This window comes from Thunnus maccoyii, chromosome 22 (assembly GCF_910596095.1).
Source record: "Thunnus maccoyii chromosome 22, fThuMac1.1, whole genome shotgun sequence".
NCBI classification, from domain to species: domain Eukaryota; kingdom Metazoa; phylum Chordata; class Actinopteri; order Scombriformes; family Scombridae; genus Thunnus; species Thunnus maccoyii.
In genome coordinates, this window is record NC_056554.1 from 10,230,125 (window position 1) to 10,246,150 (window position 16,026).

At 41.0% G+C, this 16,026-nt stretch overlaps 1 protein-coding gene across 7 annotated transcripts in view; it reads left to right on the forward strand.

Annotated features, from left to right (window-relative positions):
* kcnip4a (potassium voltage-gated channel interacting protein 4a) overlaps positions 1-16,026 on the forward strand; it is a 137,254-nt gene that overhangs the window by 37,809 nt on the left and 83,419 nt on the right. The window contains exon 1 of one of the 7 annotated variants that reach the window (XM_042401079.1): positions 4,288-4,763. The exons of the other annotated variants lie outside the window; for them this stretch is intronic. Coding sequence (XP_042257013.1) covers positions 4,679-4,763 — 85 coding nt within the window. The 5' untranslated portion in view covers positions 4,288-4,678. Of the gene's footprint in view, positions 1-4,287; positions 4,764-16,026 lie in introns of those variants that run through there. 7 annotated transcript variants of the gene reach the window in all.

The following is a 16,026-nucleotide window of genomic DNA, read 5'->3' on the forward strand; positions in this document are numbered from 1 at the left end:
AGACATTACACTCAGTGCTTGTGTAATGACGGCCTGCAGATGCTTCGTCCTCAGGGTTTGGCGAAGCAGACTTTTGTAGCTTTGCTGTTAATGAGGTTTCTTGTTCTGTGTGTTGGCGGATATAACGGTTTAATAGTCTCCATTCATTTTTCATATCCGCTACGCCCAAATAACATAAGTGTGCTAATAGATATTAATTATAAAGTAGAATCAATCTCCTTCGAATAAAACATTCCATAATTCATGAGTCATCGCTTCATATCCTAACTTAATTGTTGTGTTAAGCTAATGAAGGTTAGTTTATCCAACGAAAGACCCCCTAAAACCCCCAAAGTTTGAACTCTCTCCACCATAGTTTAGCACCAGAAATATGGTTCACATGTGAGATATGCTGTAGGAGGCTGGTTGACAACAGCGTCCCGCTCCACTACTACAACTTTCTGGCCCTTTTTCTGGATATTGTCAAACAAGCCAAGATGAGTGGGTGGTGCACTTATCCAGCACAGTGAAGCACACTCCACTGCAGACGGGTGCTTTATAGATTGCGGCTCAGCTCTTGTCGTTCAATTTAGTGGCCACTTTCCTGAAAGCTCCCAGTTTCTGACCTTCCATGATGGAGATGTATCCTGGACGTTAAAAGATTCAAAGGAGGTTTTCCATTTGTCTCTCCAGGTGTGGTTTGTGTCACAGCAGAAGCTAGGGTCTGTAAATTTACGATTGCCGTCTTGCCATTTTGTGTGTTTAATGGGCAGCGTACATCTTGCAAAGAGGTATTTGGTAGTAAATTGTGCCTACTTGTTTGATGACAAGCTGCTCACGGTAGTTTTCCATCTGACCAAGCTGCTTCCACACAGTTGGGGAGGGGGTGAAAAGCTCTCGATGGTAATGTCGGCTCTCGCCCCTGGGCACCCGCAGTCAGTGTTTTCTAGATGGATCAATATACTGTATCTGTCAACTTCTCTCTGAGTAGAGCCTGTTTCATGTTACTCCTGTCATTGTTGCAGGGTGCAATGTGGGAAAAGCTCATGTTCCATCAAAGTCTACAAAGAAAAAAAAAGATCCATCGGGACTTCTAGATGACGGTTTACATTAAATGCTGAAGGGAAAGTTTATGGACACAGCTTGGACTTCTCATCTAATTCAAAGACGTTGTGAAGCCAAATCCTCCAATGTTAATATTATATGGTGTACAACTTACAGAGGTGCAATCAGTCCACACTTCATCAAGTAAACTCTTCTGGTGGGCTCAAGGGTACTTAAGAATAGGATGCCTAGCCGAATCATTCTGTGTCAAGGCCACTAGTACTTAAAGTGCGCAATACTTTGATGCTCTGTAGCTATATCTGTCTGTGCTGTTTGAATAAACATGTTTATTTTCAGTTGAAGAAGTTTGCACTCGAATATGACATTGAAGGCTGCAGATACAATAAGTATAATTTAAGATTAGGCTACTATAATTTCTGACTTTAAAGACATTTAGATTGGTCTGTTTTGTTCAAATGTTGTGAAGCTCTGGATGACAAAGAATTTTTTTCAATGTTCAAAAACCAATGGTCAAATAGAACAATTCAGGGACAGACTAGACGAAATCCTACTTGAAGATTTATGTTGGCATAAAAGCTTTTTAAAAATAGGAATCCTCACTGTTCTCCAGATGTCACCTCTACATGTTTTTTGTCCTGAAACCCACGCACACATCCCCTGACATGTGTGTTTGTATTGACCTCAGCTCCCATATCACTTTTTGCCTTGACCATACTCATTAAGGTAAACATGAGTCATGTTGAGTTTTTCCTGACTGTATATGGACTTGGAATGTAGTGATTTGTTCCACACATCACACTTCAGACTCAACAAGGGGGATGGGGGGGGAGCCTTGAGAGAGATCTTTGAATTCAGATACTTGTGGGCTCTATCACAGAGGAGACAAATGGGGAGTTTGAATTTAAATGCCTCGCTTGCTGGTGACAGTGTACATGAACGATGTTGTTTTGTGTCATTGTTCGTTTGCCAATCACTCATGTGAACAGCGACCCATCTGTTCACCTCAGAAATAGTGAGGTGACAAACCTCATTGAACTCATTTTGTCACGGACGCTCAGATGAGTGTGCACCGTGTGACCTGAAAATACTCAAGCGTAGCTGCTCCCAGTCACCTATATGGAAATTAGAGACTTGAGGGGCGTGTTTGTTTATCGGAAACATGGATAGAAATGGAAACCACGGGCTAGGTGAGAGGTGATGGAGTTGCACACATGTTGAAATTAAGTGTTCTCAGGGGGAGAAATGGGTGGGCGGGGCTTGCAAAATATGGACTGAATGCAAGTCTGTAAGTGTGTATGCAGAAAAATAGACACAAACACACACTGCATGGATTCTAATTGCTGGTCTGTAGAGCTGTCTATAGCTCCAAGTATAGCAGCCATATCCTTAGTTAAGTCTAAGATGGGATTATGGTTTAAAAATATTCACAAAAATGGCAGGTCTTTCAAGCTTTGGATTTCTCCACATACTGAAGCAGTGTGCATGGGGCTCTAGTTAGAGTTTGTATTTAGATTTTGGAGGATGATTTTTTTTTTTTTTTTTTTTTTTCCTTCTCCAAACCAAATATGCAAGAAAAAGAGTGTAAGGAATGGATTATATTTGTCTGTTCTAATGTAAACTGCAATCATTAGCATGTTCAGCTAACTTGCTACCAACAGTAGTAAGGCTAATGTGGCGTTACTTCCAAAGCCAAAAGCATATCAAGAACTTTGAGTGGTTAATCTGCCACAGTTATTATTACAAACTGCATATATACCATGTGAGAACGCAACACTTGACAGGCATAGCAGCAGTAACTAAGAGCAGCAGGTCTCAGCAAGCGGTCAGTTAACAAGCAACTCTTGTTCATCGAACGACGACTGCAAAACAGTTTTGAAAGCAATTGTCCATTTTAAATTCGTCTGTCATGTCCCCTGCCAAATCCTATGAAAGCAACTAAATCATGTCACAAAGGGCCTGCTACGCCCCACAGGTACCTTGTAAATTATTCACCTAATTGAGACACTGCGCTAGTTCTCTGTGCTGCTCTGACCCAGTAAGAAGTTCCACAATATATTTTCAAATCCTTGAAATCTTTGTTTTTCCTCAAGCACTTATTTTTATTCCTGCCTGCGGAACAGTCCCCTCGCTGCTCATTCCTGTCCAGAACATGTATGTGCTCGCATAACAACTCCGACAAGAACTCCAAGGTCAGAGTCTGCTGAGACTCTACACCGAGCTGGATTCACCAAAATAGACCTGCCTCGCTGTCAAGTGACCTGTGGAGTCTCAACCTTGTTTCAGAGCAGATTTAAGCCCAGTCTTGTTTTATATTTGAGCCTGCCAGCCTGATGGACGTGTAATAATGAGAAAATATGCCTCTTAGTGTTTCCTTAAGCAAATGCGCTGCAGTAATACGTTGGGAAACAGTTTGAGTTAATGACAGGCTTTTCAAGAGGGAGAGCTTGGCATTGATAGATGAGTGCAATTGAGGTACAGTGTGGTCTAATTAGTGGAGAAGATGATGCACTTGGCTGGTACTAATGTCATCACAGACGCCGGGCGTAGCCTGTCAGTCTTTATTAATACTGACCTTGACGTTTTGTTGGAGGAAATCTCACCAACTTGGGGTCCACAGCTCTTCTCTCTGCCCTCCCTCTGTGTCTGGACTTTTTAAAATTTTTATAGTGTATTTGTCACTCCTTTAACCACATCCCTTATCTGTGTCTCAAGAGCCTGTGGTGTACCATTAACACTGTCCATTACTGTCACTCATTGTTTTAATGTTCAATTACACATCATGCGGCAGGCTCATAATGTACTGTCATTGCTGATTCACCGAGGTGGACACTTTCCCCTTAATTTTCCTTTTTTTTCCTCTCCTCCTCCTCGTGTGCTTCCTATCTCTCCTCTTCTTCTCCTCCTCCTCCTTCTCCTCCTTCTTCTTCTCTCGGGCCAATCAGGCCACACCTCCATGGCAACCGTCAGTGAGGGTAAAACATCCACAGATGGTGCTGAGTAGAGCGAGCAGCAGGCGCACTACGAGATCAAGTGTGGGAGTGTGTGTTTGTTTGTGTGTCAGAGATAGACGGAGAGAGAGAGAGACTAATTGGATAACCACTGTATAGTGAAGCCAACAGAGTAGTCTCTAGTAACTCAGAAGAGGAGTAAAGGAGTGTTTTTGCTCAGAGGAAGTTGTGGAGGAAGAAAATAGAGGGGAGTGAGAGAAGCACCCCCTTCCTCATCTTCCCCAGAGCAGAAGATAAACCGCCGGTAAGCAAATATTAATGACCTGACAAAAGAGCACACAACATCCCCGTGTTGATCAAGACAGCCTTAACCTGGAGCTGCGTAACAGAGGAGCCGGGATACATATACACACACACACAGAGCCACACACGCAAGACGAACCCCCTTCGCTGCTCTCCACTCACTCATGATCATCACTCCCGCCACACACAGACACAAGGGCCACGCTGACACAGCCAGAGGAGAGGAGGAGAGAAGAAAACTGTCACCCTGCTGTGGGACTTTGTCAAAGTAAGAGTCTTCCCTGGATTTAAAAAACAAAAAACAAAAAACAAACTCTAAAGCCAGAGTCTGCTTTTTGTGCTGACCTTTCCAAGCCCCCCTCCCTCCCCGACAAGGAGCAAAGATGAGCTGCAGGAAAAGGTGCAAGCGGGAGATTTTCAAGTTCGCACAGTACCTGTTCAGGCTCATCACGGGAACACTTAACACCGGTAAGGCTCCTGGTGGACTTTGAGAGGTGGATTTCTCCTTCCTCTGTTTCCATTTGCTGAGATTCTCTTACAACTGCAGAGACGTTGTTGGTCTTTTTGCACAGTCTTCCTGGCAGTTTGGTCTAACTTCTCCAGTTGATTAACAGTTCCATAAAATTAGCTCATGTTAACATAAAGTTATCATTTAACACACTTACTTTAGCAGTGATGCCTCGCACTATTTAGGTTGTGTATACATTTGTGCCTGCAACCTGGCTAGAGCACTGTGAGGATTTCCAGTGTGAGCTTGAATGCATTACCTGCTGAGCATCATAGTTTTTTGTACGTGTATGTGGAAATGTGAGAGGAAGATACAAGGAATTTCTATCAAAGCCAGTTTTTGAGTATGGCTATCAAAAGCAACTTTTGATGTACCCTGAGGATTTGGCAAACTCATTGGTTATGTCAGCTCAGTCTTTCAGTCACCATGCTTTTAGCACATTAATGTTGTCAACCAGCATACGATGCAGATTCTGTTTATAGTATATAGTCTCATTTTCTTTGTTATCAGTTGCTTTGGGTTTCATCAGCTCTCAAGTTGAACTTGTGTTAATTTAGTAAGAGACAGTCAAAAGCAGAAAAGCTAAAACTTATAGAATAACCAGGTGCTGCTTCTGAAATCATCACCAGAAGCAGGTTTTGCGTATTGTATTACACGCATCATTATTCATCACTATTTCTGTACCTGTATCATACCGCAAACCGTAATAGATTTTGGGTTTCTCTTTAAGTCTGTGTACACATACCAAGAGCTTTTCTAATAAGACAGATAGTGAGTCAATGGTTTTAATGAGATGAAATCTTAGATTATTGTGGATTACAAGCGGATTACTTCATGAAGAGTTCAATACAGGATAAAGGTTACCAAGTAGTAGCATGCACTGAGTGGTATGCATCAAAGTGTTGCTATAGAATATTTATATATGTGATGCAGCCTGTTGTGGTTGCTTATTATTGGATTTTACAGTGTATTGTGTACCCTTTTTTTATACTGTACAGATAATGAGACTACACTGGTATCACGCCCCTTGGTTCTGTCTCGTTTTTGCATTAACTGAGCTTCACTGTCGAGTAAGTTGTTGATTATCACGCTGCATGAGTGAGAAGGTGCTAGTCCCCAGAGAGGTGCCACATGAACATGCTAATGAATTTCAACATGCTTCTGAACATGTGAGATATTTTTACGAGCAGTGGCTCCTTCCAAGCTGTTTTACATATTGCAAGAACACACATCAATAAGAAAAAAGGGATTTTAAAATGAAGCAGTTCACATTTAGAATATTGCCGTACAGCCATGGCCTACTTTCTACAGTCTCCTTGACCTTCGAGACAGAGAGAACCAGTGGGGATGATGGGAGGCAGCTATAGAAGAATCGGTCCATCAGTGGGCTGCCCTATAAAATGTGTAGATGGTTTCAGCTTTCAATTCAAACTGATAAATATAGGCTCGTGGGAGATACCCAGCTTGGAGAAATCCATCTATCTACCCAAAGGAGTTCACTGTTCGTTTCCATAGCTACTAATGGGTCATTTAGGTCACATTGCAATTCACATTTGGTGACAACATGATTATTGGGGAGTAATTTCCTATATTGTCCTCAAAGCTTTGGTTGAAAATGCGGCATTGCTGCTCTCAGGCTACAGTGTTTGTTATTGGTGCAGAATTGCGGTCTTTAATGTCAGTGCCTATTAATTATTGATCATGTTAAGTACAAGGCTGGACATATTTCCCTTTGGACTAAGTCCAATTACTGTAGGTGTGCTGAGTTAGAGAAACATGTTCTTTATCATTGACCTCAAGAATATTAGTTTGGCTGCTATTTTCTGAACCTCCACACGAAACCTTGAAACTCTTTTATCATGAAATATGGACACAAACATAGCCTCTAAACCAGTATATTGGATATATGCAGTACATACAGTTAGTCCAGTAAAGACATCAGTTAGTGGAGCATAAGTACCATCAGTAGTGTAGCCTGTTGTCCATTATTGGATACAAGAAGATGCTCTCAAAATCCACAATGTTGAGCTACTCTGACCCATATCGACCATGTAGGCATATTAACCAAAGTATAATGTTGGGGTATAAAAGCCATCTTTAGCTCATACGTTTCAACTGCTACTTTGTGACCAAATTATAGAAAAAGAAATTACACATATAAAATTACGAAACCCATTATCAGCCCATTATTGGACAATTTCCACTTGAGTGGATCCATTTCTCTATAAACACAGCATATTAACTTATCTTACACAGCCTGCACTACAGATTAATATAAATGGAGTTTGACCAGAGCAAAGCTGGCTCGGCCATCTTTGGCTGACCGGGGAAAGAGAATGATAGATGGAGTCAGTTAGCAGACCATGGGATTTTAATTGAGATGTTCATTGTCCTAGAACAGCGGCACAGTCATTGCTTCATTGATCACTTAGTTGCTAAGGCCAGCACAAACACATAGTGCAGGTCGAGGGTGATGTGCATGATGTAACTGAATGGTCCTTGGCATATTTTGCTGTATATTACATGATGTAATGTCACGAATGAATCTCTGTCCACACAAGCTTTTTCGTAATATATGCCTTCAAACGAGATGTATGTTAAAGGTCTACATTTGACAGCATTATCCTTAAATGCAGTAATAGAGATATAAACCAGGCCACCATTGGTATTCATGCCACCACTTCTGCCCAGTAGGCCATGAGTTTTTAAGCTGAAGGGGAAAAAAGAGAGGAAACAAATCACAGATGCGCAGAATTTCAGGTTATAAATCCAAACAGCAGCAGTCAGCACATATTCAATATACTGAAGAGCAGAAACTGATTTGCTGCTCACACCAGAGGAAATCTGTATCTCCTCCTACATTTCCAACACTGCCTTTGCTACAGACGAGTCGGGTGGGCTACTAGTCCACCAGAGTATCCATCAGAATCATTTGGACGTGCTAAAGCTGGGTGATTTATGCTACTTACTTTTAAGTGACACATTTTCAATCCCTATTGGTTATGTAGTCAATACCCTTGATTGTGCAGCGGGACAGCTTTAAAGATGTCTTTTCCAACTCTATTCAGCTGCATTGCTTTCAAACACACATTAAATCTGCCATTTGCACCGGATCAGAGCGATAGTTTTTGGAATCTCTCTCCACATCTTCACAGTTCGCTTGTCCCCAAGCGTTTGGCTGTCAGGCGTCTCAGCTTCTGCGATGCATCATCCTTTTTTTCTCATCAGGACAGGCTCACATGCTCGTAACTGATTCCAGCGTATCATTTGACATCACAGCACATGTGTCCTCAAACCCCTGCTCACACTTTTTATAACAAGACAGATAAAAGTCGGCTTAATTTGACTTTCCTGTATGAGAGCTTTGATGAGCCACTGAGCATTTTAACCCTGTTGTATTGATTTCAAATAATTTAATTTAGCTTGTCAATGCAGTTGTTTTGAGTTCAGTGAGGATACATATTTCCTTGGCGGAACAATGGTGAACGATTGCAGTGTCTCTGAGCTTTCAAATAATTACATATTGGATGCACAGGGCTGCAGTAAATGCAGAATAAGCAATTATTTCTCCCCTCTTGAGATTTTTAATTTTTATTGCTAAATCAGCTAAATTGGATTTTTTGAGGTTGTTTCTCAAATATGCAAATGGTGCCGGTTTACCAGTGCTATTTGTTTATAGGATTTTGTACATTCAAGTTCAGCAACGTTATCTGAAAGCCCATCCTTTGGTTAGACGGACAGCTTATTTAGACAGCTTGTCTGGGTCAGGACTGCAGTGGCAGTAGGACAAGCAAAGCCCACTTCCTTTTCCCCAGCGACTTTGCCAGCTCTTCGTTGGCAATGAAAGGTCAGTTTGGAGATGCTGTTGTCCCAGCTTGTCTAGGGTCAGTCTGAGGTCTCCTCCCAAAGGTGTCATGCGTGGTAAACCCCCCAAAGTGAGGGTCTTTACCACGTGCGTCCAATGGTTGTTTTCATGTGGAGGAGCTGCGACAGCTTCAGTTCAAGGTCCTCCAAGGTCATCTGAGAAAATGCACGGTGGTCTAAAAACTAGGAATATCTGTCTGAGTAATAACTTAAGGAATAAAAATAACCTTTTGAACTACTCTTCAAATAATTGGTGAATTATTCTTGTAGAATCATTAAAATGTTTTTAGTTTTTATTATTGGTTGAAAGAGGGTCTTATCTGGCACCAAAGAAACCAAACTCAAAGTTATAAAATTGCTTTCCTGCAAGTAAAAAGTCTATTCTGCTTTGATCATTATGAGGAAGTGGAACTACTCATCCAATACTACTGCCATAAAACAACGCTGTGAAAAATGCACTCTTCAGCATGTACATGTGTGGGGGCCTGGCCAATGACGCGAGGGCCCGTCTTTGTTTCCCTCTCTTTGGTGTCCTGATGGCTATTAGCAGGTCATGTTCCACCTGTCCCATGAGGACAGCAAGCTGAAAGCCCATAATCCCTGACCAAACACTGAATATTTGATACCCATAGGCAGGTTAGGTTGGCATCATGTCTGTGCAACCCTGTCCCCATTCTGAATGGCAAGAGAAGACTCGTGGCTTGTTTTTATCTAATGTGGTTTAGAATCCACAGAGCAGTCATAATGTATAGTGAGTCCCTGCAGTGCTGCCAAGTGTACACGGCTTTTATATAGGCAGTGATAAAACATTGCACATGTAGACATTTATTATAAGCTAGTGTTTGAAGTCCATTGCTGCTTTGCTAATAGATAAACCCAATAAATTTAGTTTGTGGATTAACTATCAACCTTTGTGCCACTTCTGTAATAATTTCTGCTGATTTTATAGACCTTTGCAACCTCTGCAGAGCTCATAGAAATATTAAAGCAGAACAAAAATTACCAAGGGAGCTTCCAATATTTCATTTTTAAAGGTTTCTCCTTAAATTCACAAAGAGGTTAGAAAGCACTTATTTTTTTTATCTTTTGTAATAAAGCAGTGTATCTGTCTGTAGAAGCTGAACATTTCTTCCGTGATGTTTGGGCTGGCGCATCAATACCAGATGGCTAACCATGTTGCATAATGTTTCCTTTCACACCCAGTGAACTAACATGGCATCTGCTTGATTCACCTGACAAACATCAGAATCAGCCTGAAGTTTGATGTTTGTGTTCACGCTATGCAAGACGTGACCACTTGATTAGTTTGCTGAATTTCCTGTGGTGTGTTTAACTCCTTCTAAAGGAAGTAATATACCAAAATCACCCATAGTGAAAGTTTGTTCCTTCACTTCCTTCTTGTAGATAGAAAAAGACTGCAAGTAAAAGAAGGAATTAGATGACAGTAGATATCATATATGTCATAAGATATGTGAGAGAAAACAAATGGGATTCCACATTGTGTTGTTTGATGTCGCTACAGAGTAAGAATATACAGTAAAATAGCTAAACAAGATGTCTAACACAACCTGGATTGTAACAACAGATTAGGATGCTGTAGTGATCCAGAACATCAAAGCATCTGTGCCAAGCTTCTTACATAATGGAAAAAGGGAGAGCAAGTATCAGTGTCTTCTGGTAAAGGCTTTCTTTAACCTTGCTCTGTGACCTTTCACCATGACCCCTTTCACAAGGGTCACCGCTTTTGGCAAAGGCAGAGAGAAGACGTTGACCGTGATATCTGTATCCATATCAGCTTCCTGGCAGGCCCAGTCCACCGTGTCTTTGTTTGCCTGCCTTCTTCTGGTTTCGGGTTTCTGCTGTTGTGTTGCCGTCCAACACCAGAGCGGCACAGATTCTTTGGCTTGTTTGGGCGGTACAGTGCTTGGCCAAGCTGCAGGCTTTATCGGAACTTACTGTCCTAATGTAATATTCTACAAGCTGGCCCGCTCAGATACTCCTTTGCCTGACTGGGAATGAGTGGTGAGTTGTTGAGGCCTGTTCAAGTACTACAAAGACAATCTGACCGAGTGTTATGTAAAAGAGGACAGCGAGAGCGTGCTCACTGTAGTGGAAAATGAACAGCACCATCATGTTCAGTCTACAACTCAATATGGAACCAGAGTTAAAAAATCTTTTTATTGTTTAGGTCAATAGAAAGTTGAACATGAACTAATACAAGTTTAAATCATCCCTTTATCCATTCACCATTACTTCTGCTCCAAGTCCCTAAAAACAGCAACATTTTGATGCAGATGCAGTCATTCAAACGCTTGCTGTGGGTTCAGAGAAATCTCTCTGTCCCACACCACCCCCACAACTGTGCACTTTGTTAATAATTACTAGATGTAAAATGAATAATTAGGTAATGATGAGCTTGTCATAAAAATTTCACCCTCTTGGTTGAAATGTGATTAAAGATCTGTGTGTATGGGGACTCTAGTCAGAATTTTTGTATACCATACGCCCACAAATCCTCACTCTGAAAGACCCTGTTATTGAGATGAATGTGTTGAATGCTTTTTTTTGCATGCCATCCAATGAATATGGAGTCAAGAAACAATGAAGTAATTCTGTTTATAAATTTAAAGGGACACACCATTGATTTAGTATTGTACTTAAAGTTGGGAGATTAAAAAAAAGAAAAAATACTCAAAAAATTATAAAAGCTAAAAAAAAAAAATTCTCAATATAGTCCTGAACAATTAATTGTTTTTATACCGATAATGTGATTTTCAAATCACAACATGAGCCACGATTTTATTTACTTAATTAAGAATATTTTAAGTTGTAGCAAGTAAAAGTTTAATCTGGCGACTGTTTATTTTAGTGTCTAAAAGGACAACTTTCATTAATACATGTACTTAACTGTAGTCTATTAAAGTCTATTAAAGTTAATGAGTTGGCCAAATTACAAACAAGAAATATTGGCTGTTGCCTCGCTACTATACTTACTCTAGCTGTACATTTATGTTTGGCCAAAGATGGATTTGTGGAGGAAGAAGCACCACTCTGTATCATTTGAACAGCCTTGATCAATTTCATAAAGGTAGCTGATCAGTTGTTAAGTCACTGAGTGATGTGAAAGAAACCACTGATGTACTATGTTTGTAAGATAAGGGGGTGATTATGCTTTATACAACCATATCTTGTGTAATTGACCAAAATACAAGCATATAGTTTAATTTATAGAAAATAATAGCAGTTGCTATATTGGTCAGAAAAATTAGATATTTCCTCAAATTGTTCAGCCCTAACTGGATCCTACTGGATCCCATGATGAAACTTGATAACATCTTTTCATTACAGCCTTCAGTTTGTAACGTAGGCTTTCTGTTAAAAATATATAGTCACCAAGCCCTGTTCTTAGACTTAAGAAAGCTCAGTTCAGAGCCACAGAAGACATTATACTGGAACTGTTTGTGCAGGCTGGGTAGTACTCCTCATGATGATTAAACTGACCTTCATTTGTAGAAATGGTGGCATTCCCCTTTAATCAAATCAAGAAGTAAAATGGAATTAAAATGAGTTACTAGCAAACCACAGTAATTCTATTACTGGAATCTTCAACAGGTAGACTCTCACATTACCAAAAGTTGTGTTTTTTATGCTTGTATTGATTGGCTCTTTGTCACCACTACAACATCCTCTAATCCCTGCAGGTTGACTGGATTGCATAGTCCCTCATTTTTCATATATTTGCATTTTACATTGGCCTATGGTTATCCCATGACACTATCTATTTAAATTCACCCTTGCTAGCCTGTGTAATCAGTTTTCCCATTTGCCCTAATGTTTGTAAACGAGATTCCTAAGTGGAAAGAATGGAAGGGTTATTTTTAGTCGGATGGGCACGGCTGAGTTACAGGCTGCTGTGTAAAAGGTATCGCTGCTTGCTGAATGCACTGTGGGTTCGGTTTCGGAGATGAAAGAAAAGCAAAGTAACAACAAAATCATTGGTACATTGTTTTCATGATTAAGTTAGATATTAATATGAGGAGAGAGGCGACCTCGGCAGACCGAATCGAAACAGCGCTGAAGAATGGCCAAAACAAGACTGTGTCCTTTTAAAATACCAGACTATTAGGAGAAGTCTTCATTTGTTTGCTGTGGATTTGTTTTCTTTGCTCTCTGTTATCACCTCGTTACCCCATAGCTTCTCCTATCTGCTCTGACTCGGCCTCAAGTAATCATTACTATTGTTAACTTAAATTAAAAAGTTTTCTCCCCTCTGCTGTCCCCTCTCTTTCTTCTGCTTGCTCCCTCTCTGTCCACATTATTCTGCTCGCTGTCTCCAACTGTGCGTTCCCCCATTTCTCCTCTCCTGCACAACTTTATCTCCTCTCTCACACTTATAATCAGTTAATTTTAGGGTCCCATAGAAGCTCTTTGTATCAAACGTTTCCTCGCCTGTGTTTTCACAAAACGTGAACCCTCTGCCCCAGAAGCTCTGCGATACGAGAGACAATGTCCTCTCCACGCACCGTTAGCTGGCAATTACTGGAACTGCAGCCCTGCTCCAGCTCCTCGCCAACAAAGGGAGCATCAATACACCTTTGAGGGTTGGAGTGGAGCCTCAAGGGACACAAGAGGGGACTTAGTATCAGATAATGCCAGATAATCATTATCAATGTCAGATAATGACATATTTCATCATGCATAACAATACTGCATGCAGAATTGTTAGTAACATCCAAGAAAGTGCTGAAAGTAAAAGTTTCTTGCTGCAGTCCCGCAGGAATCTAGGCTTTTGTGTTTTTCTTTTTCATATTTTATTTTCCTCGGGCGCTCTGATGAAACAGCTGTTCTCAAACGGTTTCCATGTCTTCTTTGATTGGTTGTAGATTGAAATTTCAAGCAGATCAATCTCGAGGTTTGCGCGAAATGTCAGACGGTCGGATAAACAGAAGCAAAGAGGCAGGATGTAAATGACAGCCTATTATAGTTTTTGACATTTTCACAGTGCAGCAGTGACTCATGACCAAACTTGTGGCCAAAATCTGATATTTTGGTCAAATTAGTACTTACATGGCTGCTGCTCTTCAGCGATTTTCTGCAGTTTTGGACAGGTCTTAATAATCTTGTACACAGCCTATTATTTTTTTTGTAATTATAGGAGCTTTTGTTTCAGTGACCGAGTTAATGAAGTATCAGGAAAATAAAGTGTGTGTGAGCATCATATATCAAGGCAAGCGAACAGGGTTTCACTTAATTACACCCTGATAGCTTCTGTCGCTGTAGAGCAGGTTTTCATTTTGTCTCTCACATTGGTGCGTTATGAGTAAAAAGTCAGCCCCACATGTTCCCAGCTGGCCATGAAAGAGCTCAAGAAGAACACACACGCACTGTATACAATCCCATGGAGAGAGTACGTGCACCTTGCAGTCCTTGCTGTTAGATACATCAGTGCTTTTGGCATCTGAAGCACTGCAGTGTAGAATAGCTGTGGTATGGCATCGGTATTGTATGTGCATTGTCAAATAGGTCGATTTCAGTTCAATTTTATTGCACTGGTATCTTGCTGGTATTCCTTTTTTTCTGGTATTTTTTTATTTTTCCACTTGTGTGCACTATAATCACCTTTTTCTTGCGTGATTCTAATTTAATTTTCATAGCCTCAATGGTCTCAGCTGCTCCAGAGGTCAAGCGGAGAAAATACACTCGCTCATGAACCCTGCTCTGGTTTGTTGGCATGGAAGGGTGCAGAGGATAAAGTGCTGTTGTGTGACTAGAATGTTCCGTCCCATCCTCAGCACTCAACCCACGATCTTGATGATATAAGCTCAAAGTCAAGGACACAAGTCGGTCTATAGGAGTCTTGGCCAGTGTGGCGGGGTGACTGTTTTTATACTAAGATTGATCCCAGGTACATGCCCCCCTCATCTACTCCCCACACCTCTGTTATAAACCGGTGTAATCAGTCACTCTCTTTGGCAGAGCCCATCGTGGACGGCCATGCAGAAAATGGAGCTCCTTCTCCATCATTCCGCAGACAGATCCACCCGCAGCCCCCATTACTTACTTGACTAAGTCTGTGTCAGCATCAGGCAGGTGTAAACAGGAGGGATCTCACCCTTCTGACATCACTATTAAAGTATAACGAAGTAGCTCAAATGCCTCCATTAGAAGACAAATTAATTGATAGATGTGCTGGAGCAAGCTTAATGTGTTCACTGATTCTTTTTGGACGGCGGGTGGTTTTTCAGTATTTAGCGCGTGTGTGTGTGTGTTGAGACTTAAATCTGCTTTTCAAATGAATTCATATAACAATGTCTTCGCTCTGAATGGTGCTTTTATTTTGATAGGTGTTGGTGCGTCTCAACCAATGTGCATGATTTGTTCAGGTTTTCTGTTCTTAAGCATTTTACTGAAAACTCCTACAGTATGTTAGAGACCCTGTAAAAGGCTAAAGTTCTTATTTCTTAGTTACTCATTGTATTAGTCGAGGTTTGGGCTATTGCTGTGAATGTGCTATGTGGTACTACCACCTTTTTTTTCTTTTCTTTTTTTTTGTGTAAAAATCAAGGTATGTTAGCCTGATTATGTTGTGCTGAATGGAGCAGCAATACCTAATGAACACAGAAAACAATTTAAATAGATAGATATATGAATGGAGTCTGGCTGGACGTCCCTTTAGATTGTATGATTGGTAGAAAACTACTTTACCTCGAGGTTAAATGGCAGCCTGCTCAGCCGTGCAGTGACCCGTGAGAGTATAAATATATCACCGAGACAAAATATCCACACAGAGGTGTTTTTAACTACCTAGCATCAGAACCGACCCCCGGTCAGCTCACCCTGAGCCCGGCTCTGATATAAGGGCTGTGCGCCAGGTTAGCTTGTTAGCCTGGATGCTAGCTGTGGGATAGACCGGACCGGGGGAACTGCTGAACATTCAGTACACTTGCATTGAAGTGTACAACACGAAGTGCCTAGCCCCATGGGGCAAAAAAAAGGTGAACACATGGATTAAAGCAAAAAAAAATCTTTTGACTGACATTTTTTTCAAGCTGCAGCCAGGTCATATTCTCCATCTGCAATTTGTAAAACGTTAGAGGTTACATTACTTGACGCCACCCCCCTGCCCGCCAGGCCAAACCACTCAACCTAGGGGAAACACTGGTTACACTATAATACCAACTGTACCAACAAATTATGTACATTTATTTTAGTCTAAAATACAAAATGTGTAATATTTCACTCACTACTGTATATCTGAGCAGGCTCTAAGTTATATACTGTCCATAAAGACCTAATGTTAGCTAGCCAACTACCATCTGTAGCGTTTATGTTCGTTTATGTTTTCACTGTCACTGACTC